Source organism: Abramis brama, assembly GCF_963993115.1.
Source record: "Abramis brama genome assembly, chromosome: 8".
NCBI lineage: Eukaryota > Metazoa > Chordata > Actinopteri > Cypriniformes > Leuciscidae > Abramis > Abramis brama.
In genome coordinates this window covers 30,512,150-30,531,252 of record NC_139970.1, presented here as the reverse complement: position 1 = coordinate 30,531,252, position 19,103 = coordinate 30,512,150, and the positions used below count along the sequence as shown (strand labels likewise).

The 19,103-nt window shown below is 35.7% G+C and overlaps 1 protein-coding gene across 11 annotated transcripts in view; it reads right to left on the bottom strand.

Annotated features, from left to right (window-relative positions):
* Nucleotides 1-305: 305 nt before the first annotated feature.
* Nucleotides 306-19,103, bottom strand: part of dachd (dachshund d) — a 106,051-nt gene continuing 87,253 nt past the window's right edge. For 6 of the 11 annotated variants that reach the window (XM_084122316.1, XM_084122308.1, XM_084122313.1 and 3 more), the window contains 5 exons: nt 12,561-12,706; nt 10,606-10,753; nt 7,471-7,614; nt 6,238-6,306; nt 306-2,476 (listed from right to left, as the gene is read on the bottom strand). In XM_084122316.1, coding sequence (XP_083978442.1) covers nt 2,436-2,476; nt 6,238-6,306; nt 7,471-7,614; nt 10,606-10,753; nt 12,561-12,706 — 548 coding nt within the window. In that variant the 3' untranslated portion in view covers nt 306-2,435. The remainder of the gene's footprint in view (nt 2,477-6,237; nt 6,307-7,470; nt 7,615-10,605; nt 10,754-12,560; nt 12,707-19,103) is intronic. The other 5 variants (XM_084122311.1, XM_084122315.1, XM_084122318.1 and 2 more) reach the window with 2 other exon arrangements.

Here is a 19,103-nt window from a genome sequence, read left to right as displayed (position 1 = left end):
GTTTTACAACTCAACCATGAAAAATTTTGATTGCCCTTCAGATTAAAATATAAGCACACAGCTTACATAATATCATACGTGATGTTTTGTTTTGCAGCTGAAAATTTACAATCTCTTTATTAGGATACAATTGCAAATTCTTTTTGGATTGAACCATAGTAAAATCACATAGATTCAAGAGTTCAACTGCATTAAACACAGTGACATTTGATGGTAAAGTCACACCACAAACAGTGTGTATTTCTATCTGAAGTTGTTTATAATGATGACAAAGTGATTCATTCGCAAAAGAGCTTAGTCTAATAATCATTGACTCACAAATATTTTATTACCATATATAACACCATAGAATAGAAAACAGACACACACTCATGCAACTTTGCACAGATACACTTCAGTGCATGTGTGCAGTAACACACTCGGACATACACGCGCACACACACACACAAACGCACGCACGCACGCACGCACTCTTACATACCATGTCATTACAGGAGACAAGATCAGAAAAGAGGGGAAAGCACTTTAAAACAAGACATCCTTTCAATATTTGTTTCCTTTACTGCCATAGAAAGAAATAAGGAACAATATGTCCATAAATCTTGCTACAGTGTTTACATCACATAAAAAGAAACTAAAAGGCAAGTCCTCGTTGATGAGGTAAAAGATACTTTAACATGTAGTTTAACACAATAAACATTGGAATTGTTACAGACTGAGGACAAATGTGTGACAAAATAATGTCTATGATTATAGTATAAATAGCTGCCCCATTACATTGGATACGTCCATCTAATAAAGGATCCTTTCAACGCATATTCTTTCTTGATTATCCAATAAGTGCCTCATCACCATCATCATCATCTACTTGGTACAATAAAAGCCTGTAATCTATAATTTAATATATTCAACATTACCATTAATTAGCACAGTGTAATTTTAAAGTCATCTGGCTGAATTGTTTCATTCTTTATTCAAATGTGATAGTTTGGGATTGCTATGATTACTTGATTTTTGTTTTCTGTTAAATGTGTGAAGGATGTTTGCAATCTTTGCTGGCAATTGTTAAAAAAATCTGTCAAATACTTTAAGAATCTTCTCAAACATTTTTAAAAATAAACAATAATAATAAAAAAACAAACAATTAAAAGTCTATAATCCTTTAAAAAAAATCCAAATTCAATATGCAGTTTTATCAAATATGATTCACATGGGGCAATTATGAATAATTATCTTCCAGTTATCGTCCTCTTTTATCTCAGATTAAAAAAGGCTAATATTATTGTGTCTGTAATTTTCTGATGGGAACCTGTTGCCTGTTACTGATAATGACAAGCTTTTGACAAGAATAATAAATATGTTTTTATTATGATGCATTAGATACTATTTAAAGGGGGTCTATCACTGAAAGTAATACACCAAATTGAGTGTAATAATGATGGGTAACATTTGGCTATACAACTTTTCCATAAACTGAAGTTGAAATCAATCCATACAAGCTTCAGATTCATATCACTGCAAATCGAAAATGTAGCTGTGAATAAGATAGTAGTGTTTATCAACTTTTACTGGATGTGAGTGAAGAAACCCTAAGTACAGTACATTTGTTCAGCACAGTTAAGTATTTATTGAATAACATGAATTCAGGACAACACATTTACATGCCTGCATGCTTCCTCACCATAGTGGCAGCGAATTGAAAGAATGATGGCTCAGAAACAAAACAAATCTATAAATTCAATATAAACGTTGGCATTGTTCTTCTAATAGATCTACTGCATACACAATACCAACTTTTAACATTATATACAAATACCAAAGTGAGTGAGTTAACCTATCTTCTGTTCTTGTATATACAATAATGATAGAAATGAAACTTGATTGTTTTTTTCTTCTAGTTTAGAAAACATTAAAAGCAAATATTAGTCTTTTCTGTTGATCAACATATATTCAAATTCACATTTTCAGAGGTTCTTCTCCATGTTTGGATCATTAACATCTTGGCAAATAGTTATGACATTGATTTATGTTCTTTTTTTCTTTTTTTTAATACAAAACAAAACCTCTGAATCAGATTTAATTTTCGAAGCTTTTTCGCTGGTTTAAATACAGTATAAAAAATCTTCAGTGCTGTGAATTTGTTGTAAATATTATCACCGAGTGTACCAAACGGTACATTTTACTGTGCTCAAATTGTCACCTTCGCCAACTCATCATATCCAATCCCTCATCTGGCATTATATAACGTTTATATCATTGAGAATAAGAGTCCTAATACTACATTCGAACACAATCCGTCTTTCACATCGGGCCAAGCATAAACCCTTGATGCACCTCTACGAGCGATTGACCTGTTTCTGTGACTAAATTACCCTGCGAGGGGACTCTGGAGAATCTTCATACGATACACGCTGCCAGTCTTCAACGTCATGCTGTTAGTACATCACTGTGGTTTTCAGAAAGAGTCTTCCATCTGCTATTGATAAAGGGAGAGACAAAGTAAGTATACAGAACAGAGCCATAAAGCAAGGATAAGTAACAGTGATGCAATGCAATTGCACAAATTACACCATTGGAAACCCTGGATCAATGTATGTCACATTTAAAGAACATAATATTGCCCTCATGATGTAAGGCACTTCACACTTTCTATGCATAAATGGAATTTAGTGAAAATAGCAGCCTTTATTTTGTAATGTCTTCTCTGACGTGTACGATCTAATGAGCTTTGTCCATTTCCAGCGAACCGTCATTGGCAAGTGCATGCCTAAATGGGCGGCAGCTCTCTTTGCCTCTTCTGGTAAAAGCATCTGTTAAGCATGGCTCAGGAGCGTGTTTGACATTTATTACCAGAACATTTCCTCTGTGTCCGGGAATGCTGCATCACTGCATTTAAGCAGTGTTTTCTCTCTTTGACAGTGCAAATAAAATTATATTCTGATGAGCAAAAGTAGGGACTGACCTAGGTTGCTCTGTGTTGGAATTGGTTGAAACGAGATTTGGTGTGACAGATACTGTATCTGCTGCATAAGTGATTTATTACCATACCATTTATATTCTGCCTTTTTTGGGATTGCTCAGCGATACCACAGATATAAAATCATTTTGATTTTGTGTTCAAAAAAAAAAAAAGTATTTTTTTTCTTCTAGTATTAGATGTACATTCCTAAATCTGTGCTTTGTGATTTAATTTAACTCTGAAATATATAAATATTGATTCATGTGAATCCAGTAATCTGATGAACATTGATTAATTGCAGCCTGTGCATAGAGCTGCAACATGCCTTATTTTGTATGCGTTTTGCCATTGACTCGGCTCTTACAGGTTTAAAAAGGGTTAATATTGTGATCTTGATAAATATTGAATATAATCAAATATATGGCTCTAGGCTCACAGGGCATTTCAAGAGCTTCATCCACATTATCTACCCCATTATAGAAATGCTATATACATATTTATTCAGATCATGATAAATGCATGTGATTTTGATTGCCTTAATTTATCAGATTGCACCATATTTGGTGCTGGAGATAGTTAGTACAATATTTTGATATCAGACAACAACAGCAAATATTCAATAAAGCAAATCAAAAAATAAAAACAAAACTATTATCCTAAATTATTTAGAAAATATACAATACTAAAATACCACAGTCAAATTTAAACAACATGAGAAAAACGACAACAAAAACAAGCAGAAAGCTAATCTTACATGTACAAATTAGCATATTAATTCTGGGTCAAATGGAGTGTAGCTAAACTAGCTTATGCAAACAGTGCCAGGAATGTTTCTTGAGTGGGAAAAATCGAATGACTGCCATGTTGTTTTATGAAAGAACCCCCTCATTAAAATATGTTAAAACTTTGGCATTTTTATATTCAAATCAAGATGAAAAGTTCATTAAAGAGGATAAATATTTCATTAGATACTAAATAAAACAAAGGAATTTTTGGCTTCTCTCAGCATAAAATTCCTTTGAAAGATTAATTAATACATGTAAATTATGCAAATTATGCCCATGCAAATATTTTATGAAGACAATTAAGGGAACCATTAATTACTGCCTTTTTTGCTTCAGTGACATTCATTCATTTAATTTTAATTTCACTTTAACTGTTTTGATGTTTAATCTTGCAACAAAAAACTTTATCTCCCCTCACAGGGTCGTGTAAACTTGCAGAAAACATCGAGGCGCGCGCGCTGAGCATCGGGAAAAGATACCGGGGAGATATTGTGTTCGGTATCACAAGGAATTAGTGGCGAGATGTGCTCCCAGAAGCAAGGAGCCAGGAAAAACAGTCAAGCTTATTCTTGGAATGGATTCAAAACACTGGAAAAGCAATTAATAAACACAGACTGTGTTAATATAGCAGAATTACAGAGTGTGACAAAAGACAAATAGAAATAATTAGTTCTCTGAAATTATGCTCTCATTATTATTATTTTTCCCAACAGCCAAGTGCTGAAATTATAGCACGTCTCTTTGGTTTCTTTTTTTTCTTTTTTTGTATACAGATTGGAATAGAATTTTCCCCTCACATGCAAGTGTAATTTATCAGCACCCTTTTTTATGTTTTTGCCATTTAAGAGTAATTATGCCACACTGGTTGTAGTCCACAGTAACCATGACATGAACACAGAAATAATTGAACAGACACACATGCTATTTATACACAATTCCCGTGGCCAGTTTTTAAGTCAATTCTTCAAGGACACTGACCATAACACTTTTGAAACGATTGCATCTTGTGGAGCAATAACTATAACTGCAATAACTGTCAGTAAAAAACATACATATGTTTTTCTCCAGATCATATTACCTAAATATCTCAAATTTCACAATATGTCTGCTCAAATGAACTACTGACAAAAGCAAGTAGTAATGAACAAGCTTCTCTCCCCTCCATGCTTATACTAACTTTAGCAATTAATGCTGGAAAATGATTAATCTTTAGACATAAGAACCATCATAATGCTAATGACATTATATGCTCTGAAAAAAAATAATTTCCTGTTCATCAAGTCAATGTCACTCAATTTAGTTGGGCAAAATCATACTCCTTGCACTGGATCTCCATTTATTTTTACTAAAAACTTCCTTCACACACACACCAAAATATTAACTAGGCTAATCAAACTGGGTTACGGGGCTTTTACTTGCGACGGGGTATTAAAATGCCATTTCCCACATTTCATAGCAATTTCCACACACTATTTTCAAAGGGAAATTGAGACCACTCAAGACGACATTTTTTGTATCACATGTGCTGCTGGGTACAATTAAAATAGACATCAGAGCGATGAGCGACTTAACACTTAAGGTGTAGTTAAAAGAGTGTGACTGAAACATTTGCAATTGGGCAAGTGGTTTTCTGTGAAACGATACCAGACTAAACCGGGTCCATAAAATACCCAAAAACCAATAAAGTGTGTGTGTGTGTATTTATTTGAGTGGGTGTGTTGTGCTCCACTGTGGGTCATCTTCAGATAATGAAACTTATTATTATGCTCATTAAATTGGATTGGTCTCTGAGGTACACAACAGAAAGGGTCTTACTGTCAAGGGGGTCTATCTTTAAAATGATTCTATCCAAAGATTCTATCCATATAATATTATCCTTTACCTATTGAGCTGAATACCATATTGATATATATATATATATAATCTGTATATTATAGATGTAGGCACATTTATAAAGAAAGTCAAACATGTACAAAACAACAATGGACACCATTGATTTTCACTGCATGAGGAAAAAAAAATCAAAAACCTTTCCAAATATATTTTGTGTTCTACAGAAGAAAGAAATGAATACAGGTTTGGAAGTACCTGAAGTTGAGTAAATGATGAAATAATATATCATTTTTTGGTTGAACTATCCCTTTAATAATATTTTAATACATCCCTGCTGGTAAAAACTTCAAAACAAAAGTACAATTTTAATCGACTCAGTTGGCTTGTTTAATGTTTAATCTTCTCCTTGTTCCTTGTTTAATATCTCATCAAACTCCTTCAATTCTCCAACACAGCAGACCATGCCACTGTCATAAATTCATATATTTTCCCTGTCTAGAAATGTTCTCTTGACAGATCCCACTGATCTTGACCTTTGTCTTGAACTGTAGGATCTGCGGCCCAGATGGCAGGCTGCATGCATGAACAGCAGGCCGAGTTAAAGCGAGGCTCATATACCGGAGCTGAGCCCAGATTTATAGTCTCTTGAAAAACACGTACCTTGTATTGTCCTCTCAGCATCTGTTCTGCCACTGCTGCGGTCAGTCTCTATCTCCTGGGTCAACGAGTCTGGCAAAATGAAAAGATAATGACGATTAAACATCCATGACATCTGCGCTTAATTAGGAAAGTTTTCTAGCCTCGTCTTTCGTGATGGGCGGATGTGCAAAGCAGATCGCTCGGGTCAGGGCAAAGTTTCGACCAATGGATGAGCAGTGTTATGAATACTGAACAGAGAATTTCGCCACGTTACCCTGATCTTATAGATCTTGCTTGGTACAGATGTAGCTAATGTAGAATGTACTTGTTTCATTCAACATTTTAAACCTTTTATGATGTAATAAAAATGTGTCAAATGTAGTGTTATTTCAATATTATTTATATGCTTTTTTCTAGAATTTAATAATAACTTCTAATTTAATATTAGTTTTACATCTCTATTCAGTTTTAATTTATTTGTATCTTAGTTTTAGTAATTTTAGCACTTATATATTTTATTTCAGTTAGATGACAAGGCAACATTTTTAATTCTTAATTTTTTTTTAGGTTCAGCATACATATTATATTTATATTTGATATATTTATATTGCATTATTTAATTTAACAAAAAAGATTTAGTGGTTTTGATTTAATTTGAGTTACAATACTTTTGACAACACTTTAACAACACTTTGCTCAAATTACTTTGACAGCAAACACTCAAAGCAAAGAAAATGCTTGTTTTTATGGAAGATATGTTTTTTATCGCACACTTCATCATATTGCAAAGTTCTCACATTATATATCAGCTTATTGTACAGATTTTTTTGCAGTCAAAATTTTTTATCATGACCACTGCAAGCTTCAAGTTTCTTTTATGAATCCTTTTTTTCTTCTTCTTCATATAATACAATTTTTGACTTAAATTCATACTTCATGGCCATTTATGTTTTGTTTTTTTGGTCAGTAGGTGTGTATTAATTGGGATCATGTATTCTATAGTCACCTGGTCATTATCCCAAAATAAACCCTTGTAATGAAGACCCCGATGTGAAGGTTTCGTTTTGTAGTAATCTCTAACATACTGAAGCATATTTCATCAGATTATTCTCAGCAAATGAATAAAATATATTTTACATGAAGTGACCTTTATCAACATTGCAAATTCCATATCTAGGAATCCACATGAAGTGGCAAAAATGCACCTTTTAACAAATTGAAGCATGTTAACGTTAGACAGGCAAGTTGTCTCACCGTTGAGTGATCTGAGACTTTCTGTGGGTGATGTCTGTTTCAGGGTTTGCTCCACCTGCTCTCGTCGTTTAGACTCATACTCCAGTGCCTCCTGCAATTTCCTCTTCGCTTTCTTCTCCTTCTTCAATCGCTTCTGAATGATCGCTGTGTGCAAAGAACACAGAAAAGCAGCAGTCAAGGACCCCAGTCATTTGCAGAGGTATAGCTGGATTAAAGGATGGAGAGCTGCTTTTCAAACTCTGTCGGTGAGGAAATATTCATAGAGAAGTTGCAGCTGAAAAAAAGTTCAATGAGAAATTGACTGTGTCATTAGCGAAATAATTGAGCCAGCGATAACCTGGATTAACCTAGGTTAAAATGCCAATGAGACGAGGTTAAGGGAAACTTTCTGTAAAGAAGGAGAGGAGAGAAGCACGCTGAATATTAAACAGAAGAAAGCTGGAGGGCTGTAGGCACATTTATAAGGAACCTTCTGTGAAACTGGCTTAATAAGCTCAATTTGATTCATTATGTAGGATAAATACATAGAACATGAGAATATTAAATCACACTTAACAATACTTTTGTGCAGAAAAAAAATCGAAATCATTTATTGATGGCAAAATGTAGATTCATAATTATATGTTCATGCAATAATAAAATACAATAGAGTATGTAACTAGAGGCCATCTGTAATACACATATCAGTTTTAATCTCAAAGAGAGTTGAAAATTATTAGCTAAACTATTATCAATCTGTAGTCCAATCATGGCCTTCCCTCGAGAAATATTGTGGCTCATTTAGAAACATTTACCATATAAATGACTTATTCATATTTCCATGAGTTCAACCACATTCACTCGAATGAAAGCTTTATATCTTTCATTTTCACTGTCTATGTATGTACTGTAATATACTGTATTCCCAAAAGCACTTCTGCACACATAATCAATATGTGCTCATGTATTGATCGAAATGTGAATATGCCTCATTCTGCTCGATTTATGACCTTGTCTCTATCACTTTATTTTGTGTGCTTGTAATTAACAACTGTGTTTGTAACATAGATTTTCAGGTTATTTTAATGCACTTTTGCACAAATTGTTCTATGCTTTGAAAATTGGCATTTATGAAGTTTTTTTTGGTACTTGTCCATGCTAACATTTTTGTGGGTGGTTGGCTTATAAGCCCAAGACAAAAAAGGCCACCAAAAGTCTCTGATGAAAAACTGATGCCTAGAATTACTTCAGTCACATGATCCTTCAGAAAACATTCTAATATGCAGATTTGGTGCACAAGTAGCATTTCTAAATATTATCAGTTAGAACTCTGATACATTTTGTTTTTTCAGGATTCTTTGATGAATAGAAAGTTCAAAATAACAACATTTATTTAAAGTATAATATTTTTTTTCTGTAACAATGTGAAAGCCTTTACTCTCACTTTTGATTAATTTAAACCATCCGTCCTGAATACAAGTATTTAATCTTTCAAATCTTCTCAAATAAATGAATTCATTAATTACCAACCCCAACATTTTGAACGGTATGTAAGTCTATGGATTTTTTGTTTTATTGTTTGCTAGTCAGAAATCAAATGTATGATCACTAAAAACAAACACACACACATCTCCATAACAGGTGGTGTGATTTGACTTGCCATTCATGTTCTTAGCACAAACAAGCTACAAGCAAAATTCAAAATAAGAGGACACAAAAGTCTCAGTAATTAATTTTTTCAGATTTTTTTGTAACATCCGGTATATTTAAATGTTGTAGCCCTAATTATACAGTACCTCACATGCAGGGGTATTGACATGCAGACAAAAAAAAAAAAAAAGATATATTGTGGCCACAAATAAAGAATTTGTTCACTAAATCATTGCCACGAATTAACTCTTTCCCTGCCAGCGTTTTTGAAAAAAGTTGCCAGCCACCGCCATCATTTTCACAAAATTTGAATGGTCCCCAGAATATTTTGTTGTTTGCATATCTGAATATACAATGTCAAAAGAAAGAACAGACTTTGCAGACCCTGTTTTATTCTAGCTTAATGCATTCTTTTTTTATCAGCACTTGAATGTGGGAAAGTTTTAAAAATAAGCAACATTTTGAGCAAAAAGCTGAAAAAAGACAACATCCAGATTTGATTCAGAACAATGTTCAAAACATAGATCGAGTCTGTAAACACCCCCAAAGCTTTCACAGTCCTATACTTCGTCCTGGGTCGACATATCATTCAGTAACATTAGACAGTTTAGAATTATGCCGTTTAATGTTTAAGCGCTAGCCTGGCTCCGCCCTCCTACGTACTTCCGCTCAATTTTGAAATGAAATGAAATGAAATTTTCAAATGAAATGTACGAGAGTCTGGTAATAGCACCCCCTACCGTATAAGAGTGAAAACATGGAAAGCAGGAAATTTCCATCAATGGCGGGGAAAGAGATAAGAATTTGTTCCTATGACTTAATTAATTCAATCGTTTTAGTAAATCGTGGCCACATTGAACTAATCTGTTTGATTTACTTAAAACAAGGGAACAAATTATTCCAACGTGGCCACAATTTAGTAAAACAGGACAAGTTGTGGGAACAAATTGTTAATTTGTGGCCACGATATACATACTTTTTTTGTCCTGCATGTCAAATGTATAATTATGGTGGTTGCTTTTGCATCATTGCAAAACTTAGGCTACCCAGAATACCTTTACTAACTGCCTAGCAATGACCTTGTAATCACCTATATTTCTTAGCATTTGACTAGCAGTACCATGAAACCACCCACAACGACACAGGAAAGCAACACACATTTTATCACATACAATTCTGTTGGTTTAATTTTATAGATAATAAGTCCTCAACCTAATTAGTCAAACTGAGGATACTTTATTAAGCTGATTAAAAAGATGACACATGGTATATTTTTTTGTAGTGAGAAAAAAAAAGAGCCATAATAAATACAACTGATAGGGGCAAATATTCCCCTAAATAGAATTTCTAAAATTGTACAGTAAAATGCTTTGCCTTTTTTCATTAAATTCCTCTAGAACCAAGAATCAAACTATAGGTGATATACAAATTGTGTGTACTCTATGGTTTAAGTGTGCGTGTGTGTGCATGTGTGTTTGTGTGTGTGTGTGTGTGAGTAATACACACCTCTGTTCTTCTGCTCGACAGCCAGTTGTTTCTCCAGGGTTTCTCTGAGCTCTCGCTCTCTAAACAGCTCCATCTTTAGCTCCGTTTTCTCTAGCTGCACTTGTTTCTCCTGAGCGCGGGCGTTATCAATTGCCACCTTCAGCAAACCCTTCAGCAGCAGCAGGAGAAAAAAACTCACGTTATACAAAGTCCACACACACCTAGTCAGGAGTCAATCAACTATCCGAATGCTTTATTTTATAATAAAGCAGTGACACTCGAAGTTCGGAAACTTCTTAGAAGAAACTTGTTTTCCAAAGTCAATGTCAAAGATGATTGGACGTGAGGGTGAACAAATGATAACAGAACTTTCATTTTTGGATGAACTGTCATTCTTCAAATGAACATCAACATGTCATGGACACAATATAAGCTTTAATTAAACTATAACTTCTGTTCGTCAGTTTGTGAAGCAGCAGATTGTATAAGTACGATCAAATCTTGAATTAAACAGCAGCTTGTCTCAAAACAACATTTAAAAAGGTATTTGCCGTGCAAACAGCGCGGTGACCATTTCAAAACAATTATTCCCTGTACACATGCAATTAAGCCAAATGCAATGGGCTATATCATACTAATTGTTCCTTCGTATGACCCCAATTTAGACTAAGTTGCTTTATCTCAATTTTCTGCTTGGGTTCGTTTTGTTGATTTGTGTGTGAATGTTCAATCAAAACATTACCCTGAAATCATGATTAAAGATGACTGACTGAACTGAGTCCTGCTAATTAACAATGGGGCCGAAAGCAGCGCGATAGATCTGATGGCCATATCACAAGAGCAATGAGCAAACCTCTCACTCCCCATACTGTACCCACATCATTAGTCTCAGAGGCGGTGTTAATCAACTACATTCATCTTTCTGACTGGGTCTCACTTGCATGACAACCACAGTTGTGATCAAGGTAGTCGTGGTGAATATATGCGGCTGTGCATTTGTTTTGATGGGGAAAAACATCAGCTGGAGGAGCACCCAAAAAACTAATATTTTAACTTTTTTACAAACCTGCCACAGGCAACTGCACCGGGTATTAACTTAGTAAAGGCACTTCTTATTAAAAATAATAGTTTTTTGATGCATATTATTCTAATATGCTGATTTGGTGCTCGAGAAAAAAAATCTCCTTATTATCAATATTGGAAATTGTTTGTTAAATGTAAACAGCATGAATATTTCTTACTGTATGAATGTTTGACTTAACCTCAAGCATGATGCTAATATCACAGCACATCAGCCTCTTTTCACAATATTTTCCAAACGGTGGCTTTAGACTGCCATAAATTGTGATAAACGACTTGATGTGCCATCTCCTTCCATTATGTGTAATCTTCAGAATCACTGGTGTTCACTGTGTTATGACACATGACGTGATAAGATCATGACATGTGTCAGCTGGCCAGTCCACAGTGGGCTAAAATAGAACGTTACTATAGCAAACAGCAGATAGTCTGCTAAAATTCAAGGGAAACATTTTATTGGAATCATCATACTACTCAGTTATTATGACTTATTCTTTTTTTACTTTTATATTCAGTCCAATTCATCAATTTGGTTTGTTTATCAATTTGGTTATTGAACATTTATTTCAGATGTTGTGCGACAGTTTCTTTGGATGTCTTATACTTCAATAGGTTAAAAAAAAAAACATTTCAAATGTCCATTTGAGGGAAATTCAGTTGTAAACTGAACTTAAACCAGCCTGAGAGCCTTTGATGGTCTTAGCTGGTTTCCGAACATAACACATTTTTGTCGTCAAGCATTTTATTAATGCTTTGTGAATAGTCTGAATTTGACCAATTCACTAATTAGTAGTTAGAAGACCATATGAATCAACCAGGAAGAACTGGATCAAGAAAGACCATTCATGGCGTATTTCACTTTCTGCTAAATATCTTCTGACAGAGAGGTCTCTTACCTGGATGTTAGTCAGAAGGGTCTCTATAGACGACAGCCCATCAGGGAAGAGGAAGGGTGAGGGGAATCCTGGAGGTAAAGTCTGACCTGCAAACGACAGCCTCTCATAGCCGTCTCTCGCCGTCGGCGTGCACATGGGGGTTTCTTCTGGTGGCAAGCAGAGAAACATACACATTCAGCACACCAGATGACACACTTCATGTAGTACTGTGCTGTAAAATAAATCATTATTTTCCTGAATTGGTGTTTATACACCCAGATTGTTTGTGAGATGTAAAATTAACATCTATACAAGCATGCCCAATCAAGCACGTATGATTGATAGCCCATTCTGTCAGTGTCACGCGGCACTCTATTATTGATGCTTCTGTATTTATAGCCGCTATAAATGCTTGAGAGATTTTACATACAGATAAAATGAGAGGCCCTTCTAAGAAATAGGCATTTGCATTTTTGGAAATTATGTGTTTCTCGGTAGCATTGAGGGCATGGATATGTTGGGAGACAAAGCCCACCCGTTCCATATGGCACGAAAACTCTCTGATAGGAAAAAACTGCACTCAAGCAGATGCATATGGCTAGCTGAGATTAGCAAGGGCCCTGGCTTCTCAACAAAGGCCATATGGCACAAGGTGGTGAACCCTCATTGACCATGTTTCAACACTACTGCCGCCCCCTCAGCAGACTGGCAATGCCATTCTGGGCAAATGAATTAACTCCCTCAAAGGAATCGGTGCATAAAAAATCAATATGATTGGAAGAGATTCAAGAGGAACCTGGTAGAGCAAAACAGAGGAGGAAAATAAATATCATTTATTTTCTCTCAGTCGATGGTTGACACATAAATGTGCAGGTGTAAAATGTCACAGGTGGGGCTGCCGTTAAAACCCTCTGGAAATAAAAGAAAAAGGATGTTATGTCTACCAGACAAATAAAAACAGGGGCTGGCACATTAAAGAGTATATATTTTATCACCGAGTCCACTGGGACTTCCAGCTGAATGTCATAAGGAGAGAAAACGCTGGGATGAGCACTGTAAAGTGTGCAGCATGTCTTTACAAACAGCTTTCCAAGATTAATCACCATGTCAACTTATTAAACATTATGCTGGTAAATGAAAGGAATCTGAAGTACCTCGTATTAGAAAAAAAAAATGTAATCCCCTTTATAGTGTAGTAAACAGTTATGTTACAATCAATATGCATTACATTTACATTTATGCATTCGGCAGACACTTCAATCCAAATCCATTTACAATACATGCAACACACTTTAATAGCATGTGTTTCTTGGAATTAAAACCCATGACCTTGGTGTTGCTATTGCCATGTTTGACCATGAGCTACAGGAACACATGCACTGCAATAAAAAATAAATAATAATAATTCTAGTGTTAGGTTTTTTTTAGTATTATTATTTCAAAAGTATTGTAATTCATTATTTAATAATTCCATGAATTAAAGTTGCACTTCATAATCTACAGTCTAATGACAATGTTCCACACACACACACACACACACACACACACACACACACACACACACACACACATAAGGTATACCTCTCTGATTTTCTTCATTATTATATATATATCTTTATATTATCATAATTTTTTTTTAATTATTAAATAAAATATATTTAAAAAAAATTCAAATCTGCCATTACTCAATTTGAGTGAACTAAAAAGTACATATATTTTATTTTATCTTATAAATATGTCATTTATTATTTTACATTAGCTCTATTTCAAAAATGAATTATTAGATATACATTTTAGATTCTGTAAAAATCAGAAGACATCAGGTAGGGAGGCATTAAAACTAAATGAACAAATGTTTCAATTAATTTGCTGTAATAATATATTGGATGATGCATCATTCTTAATTCATATTTAAGTATGTTTTGTTGTAAATTATTGGTTTTGGACCTGCATTCTTTCAGTTACCAGCCAGATCTTTAACCACTAGGCTACAGTACTACCTACCCATATTAAAAATGTTTTCAAGTTAAAGTATTAATAAAGTATTTGAGTTGCATCTGAAAGAGAATAACGTGAGTGAGGACACTGAGCAGATGTCCAGTGGGGAAATGTAAAGCAGATTCTTGCTCACTTCCTGTGAGCAGCCACCAGTGCCTGTCAGTGCCCTGATGACATCATCTGCCATTCATCAGTTCCGTTAGGGCAGACCTCTGCCATCTGCTGCACGGCCAATCATAACTCTACATCTCTCTCCACACACACACACACGCACACACACACACGCACATGCACACGCACACACGGGCCATCAAAACTCCACATTTATCTTAACAGCCACAGCCTTATACAGGCTATCATAGGCCTGCATCCATCACTACACACACGTAAAAAGGCCTCATAACCCCCTGAATCCATCTCCACACACACATGGCCAAACATGTACACACAGACTATCATAACTCACTTTAAACCACACAGCCCTGCGCTGACACTATCTTCACGCTGTCATAGCGTGCTGCCAATCACAGCAGAAGTCTCACAACATTCTGCCTGCTAGAAAACGAGAAAACACACAGGCCATGTCACCAACTAACAGAACACATTACAGACTGTCTAAATGGCAAGAACAAAGAAGAATATCTCAATAATACATTATATTAATGTAACGCATTATGAATTAATTGATGATGCCTTTTGATATAGAGTGTAGTTCATTTTATCAAATAGGGATGCACAAATATATGTGTGTACCATTTTGAGCATGCCAATTTTCCCCATTTTTACATTACATCACATTTTTGCTGTCATCTAACATCCACTTAATGTTAATCTTCAAAACACTAATAATTCAACACTGTAAGATTTAATCTTTAGCAAATTTCATAATGAATATCTATTTTTTATATAGTATACTATAATATTGCAATGCATAAATTCACTTCCTGACTTAAGTGTTTTATTTGCAATTTAGATCAAATATTTTAAATGAGAAAATCTGTAAAAATCATTATGTTTTTATATACCTCATATTTAATTAAACGCCTACAAAATTCTTGTTCATTCATTCAAAGCACAAATGGTATGGGATAAGCTATACATTGTGGTTTATAAATTTATTGTAAGTGTTTGTTTAACTACTCATGGGCAATATTTTTCTTATATTATATTATATTTTACAAAATGATCAAACTAATTATAAGGTGTATTATAAGTCATTACAACATTTGTTTTAAATCATTATATACTAGTAATTAAAAAGCCTAGAAATCTATTTCTCATGCATTTCAGTTTAAGTATTAAACCCCAGAATCAGGCCCTCATAGAGAATTAATACGTGTTTATATGACTCCCTAAATCATGCACAAACACGGCATGACTTGAGGAGCCCCTCTTCTGCCATCAGCATTCACTAACGCCAGCCAAGGCTTGGTAACAGCTGGTCCTACATTAATTAGTTTAAAGTATTTATTTCAACCATCTCTGCAGCAGATTGCAGCAAAACATAAGAGATTATTCCGAGCATCTGCAAATGCCCTGGAAACATTCAGCCAACCAACAGTTGAATATCAGCCGCCACTATTAAGACTTTACGATTCGAAATTCTTGGACGGAGGAAAGGCCAAGAGGAGTTCTGGGAATCCATAGAGGGTCTCCACCAATCTCTCCCCGATTTAACTAGCATTTTACTCCAGATCATTACCAACAATGGGCGGCCGAAAAATGAGTGTGCATGTGCTTGTAATAAAATGTAAAAGAAAAAAATAATTAAGAAAATTTGTTTTAATGCTGTTTGATGGCTTAGTTTTGTGCAATCATTAACAGATCATGTAAACAGAGTGATTTATTTGAATTTGATGTAATTATTACATCACAGAATATACACAGAATGTTTTCTTCTCTTTGTCTCATTTATGGCTCTGATTCTTTGGATGCCAAACATGTAGCGAATCAGCAAATGAGAAACAATAGAGGAGAATTGGATGTCAGAAGCCTGTATTTGGTTTGCAGCCACCGTAGTCCTGGATTTGGTGTTGGCATTAATAATACATCATTGCTTAAACCAACTTCTGCTTTAGACTCAGCAGGACCTCGCCGCAAACACAATACTGGATCACAGGGTGGCTCATATTGCTTTGTTACTAGGAAACAATCTGTCATGCATTAGAAAGCAAACAGCACATTTCATCTCAAATGACCAATTCAGCTCTCAAATAACCGAAATTTGCCATTTTTTTGGTCAGTCTCCATTTACATTTGCCACACTTGAGTGCAATTGTGTCTGCGAGCATTCTCTTGTTTCTAGCACTCCATTTTGGCCAGGTTTTAGCTGTTTATTTCCTGCCATTGGTCCAGAATCATTGACTTGGACTTAATTACAGTGCCAGACGCCAGCATGATGAAGAGAGCGAAGGAGAGAGCTGTGTTTTCCAGGTGATATTTCTCCACCGGGGCTGCCAGCAGCAGCTGTGACAGGTCCGTTTGCAGCTTTCTGCCTCAAAAATGAAATCCTTATGAAATCCTTTTAGGTCAGCCGTGTCACAAATAACATTTCATGCACAACTGTTTTGCTGGATAATAGGAGCCGCAAATAAAAATGGGACGCTGTAAATACGACGCATTTGGAATGAAATGCCATAATTTAAAACAATAACGCACATACAATCACACGTAAACATGTGCGCGCACACACACACACACACACACAAACGCGTGCACGCTGTCCCTCCCTCCTGTGGCAGCAGTGGGAGTCCTTGACAGTGTGGTAGCAATGATAAATCACCTTTCCTGTTAATTCTCTCAGTCCTTATGTGTTGTGCTGCTAAAACAGGGGCTCGGAAATCAACTTGACAAAACTATAAATGTAAAAAAATATCACTTGGAGGGATCTGGGCTTATCTCCAATTTACATGTTATTAGATTTGTATTGTGAGCGGCTGCGTTGAGGAAAAGGGAAGAGCGAAAAGAGATGTTTGCGATAAGAGAAGATAAAATGTCTCGAACCACTTTTGATATCTTTGATGGAAAGTCATGACAAGGAGAGTGTAAACCACTCGACTGATTTTTAATATGATAGACAAGGCACTCTGCGATGAATTGAGTGGAAACCTTGGGAAATTTAGCAACATTCTCTCAATAAATAGCTTTAATTGACCTTGGGAGCTGAAAATGTGCCATATGTTGCAAGTTGCAGTGTTTGAATTGAGGTCCCAGTGGACCTTTCAGCTGATTTCTCCAATGAAGGCACTGAGCCGGAGGAGGGAGAGAGAGGGGGAAAAGCATTGCAGCATTTGGCTAGCCAGTCACTGTGATATATTGACAGGTGAAGCCTGTGTCCTTGCAAACCTGTGTTCCTCGCAGCAGGAGAATTGAATGTTTAAAACGTGGAGGATGTCAGTTCCCCTCTCCGCTACCTACAGCAGACAATTACATTTTATTTGACCTGCCAATGCAGGCTGAAGAAGTTGCCTCCTTCCAGGGGAGTGGTTATGACCTTTCAGTCTCATAAATGGAGACAACAGTGCATTACACAGAGGTGAATCTTTAAAACTGCATTGTCTGCTCTCTCTTCTGCATTCCATTAAATATTTCAACAGCAAACTGTTTTATTGACCTAACCGAAAGTGGCCAGTTTGAAGAACCTCTTTAAAAATGTCAATGTAACACTAACTCAAAAAAACAGAATGATGATTAAATATAAGAGCACCAAGGATATTTTTAGGTAAAAAGACAGTTAGGTCGGAGTCTGTAGTTCCATCCGACCCTGTTGCAAACTGTAACTAGGGTACATAACAAAACATAAAAACAAGAAAAAGACAAAAGCAATGAAAGGGAAAGCAATTCTACCTTTACAGCATGTGTACACATGAAGACCACAGTTAGAAATGTGTGCTGTGATCCGTAGTGGGCAAATTCCATTAGAATGACTTAAAGGTGCATATGTTGTGCATATGGGCACGGTGAATACACACGTGTTACAGGATTCTACCAGAATCACAGAATCACAGTAATCCTGTGTCCGGATTCTACCAGACACAGCTATCTACCGCAGAACTGCTAAACCCGCTCACACCCACTTGGCTTTGCTCTTTTCTGCTCTTTAATTCCGAGATGAAAATTAGCCATTACCAAATTCCTGCTGAGAGTCAAAGTCAAGTGCTGGAGTCGGTCGGCCCTGGATTAACAGGTAACATTTGACTTGGAAAGCCTTATCTCTGAGAAATGCACTGTGGTGTTTCTCTCTCCTCTCCTCTCTCTCTCTCTCTCTCTCTCTCTCCTAATGTTCCCTACACTTAGAGATTAAATCGCTTGCTGCACAAACCCATTTGAGAGCACAAGGAAGGTGAGGGGGATAATCAGCACAGGCACTGGGCCGTGTTTCCTAAACGTGCTCCCAAACATTACTGTGCACGGGCATAAAATTAGCGTCGGGACCTTAAAACGCTGACATTTCGCATGACTTTTGGGAAAGTGACACCATCATATTTTCTTGTAGGATATCATTAAATTTCAACTGCCCTGTGGCAGAGACTTTCCATTAATAACCAATTCTGTGTGTCACTCCGT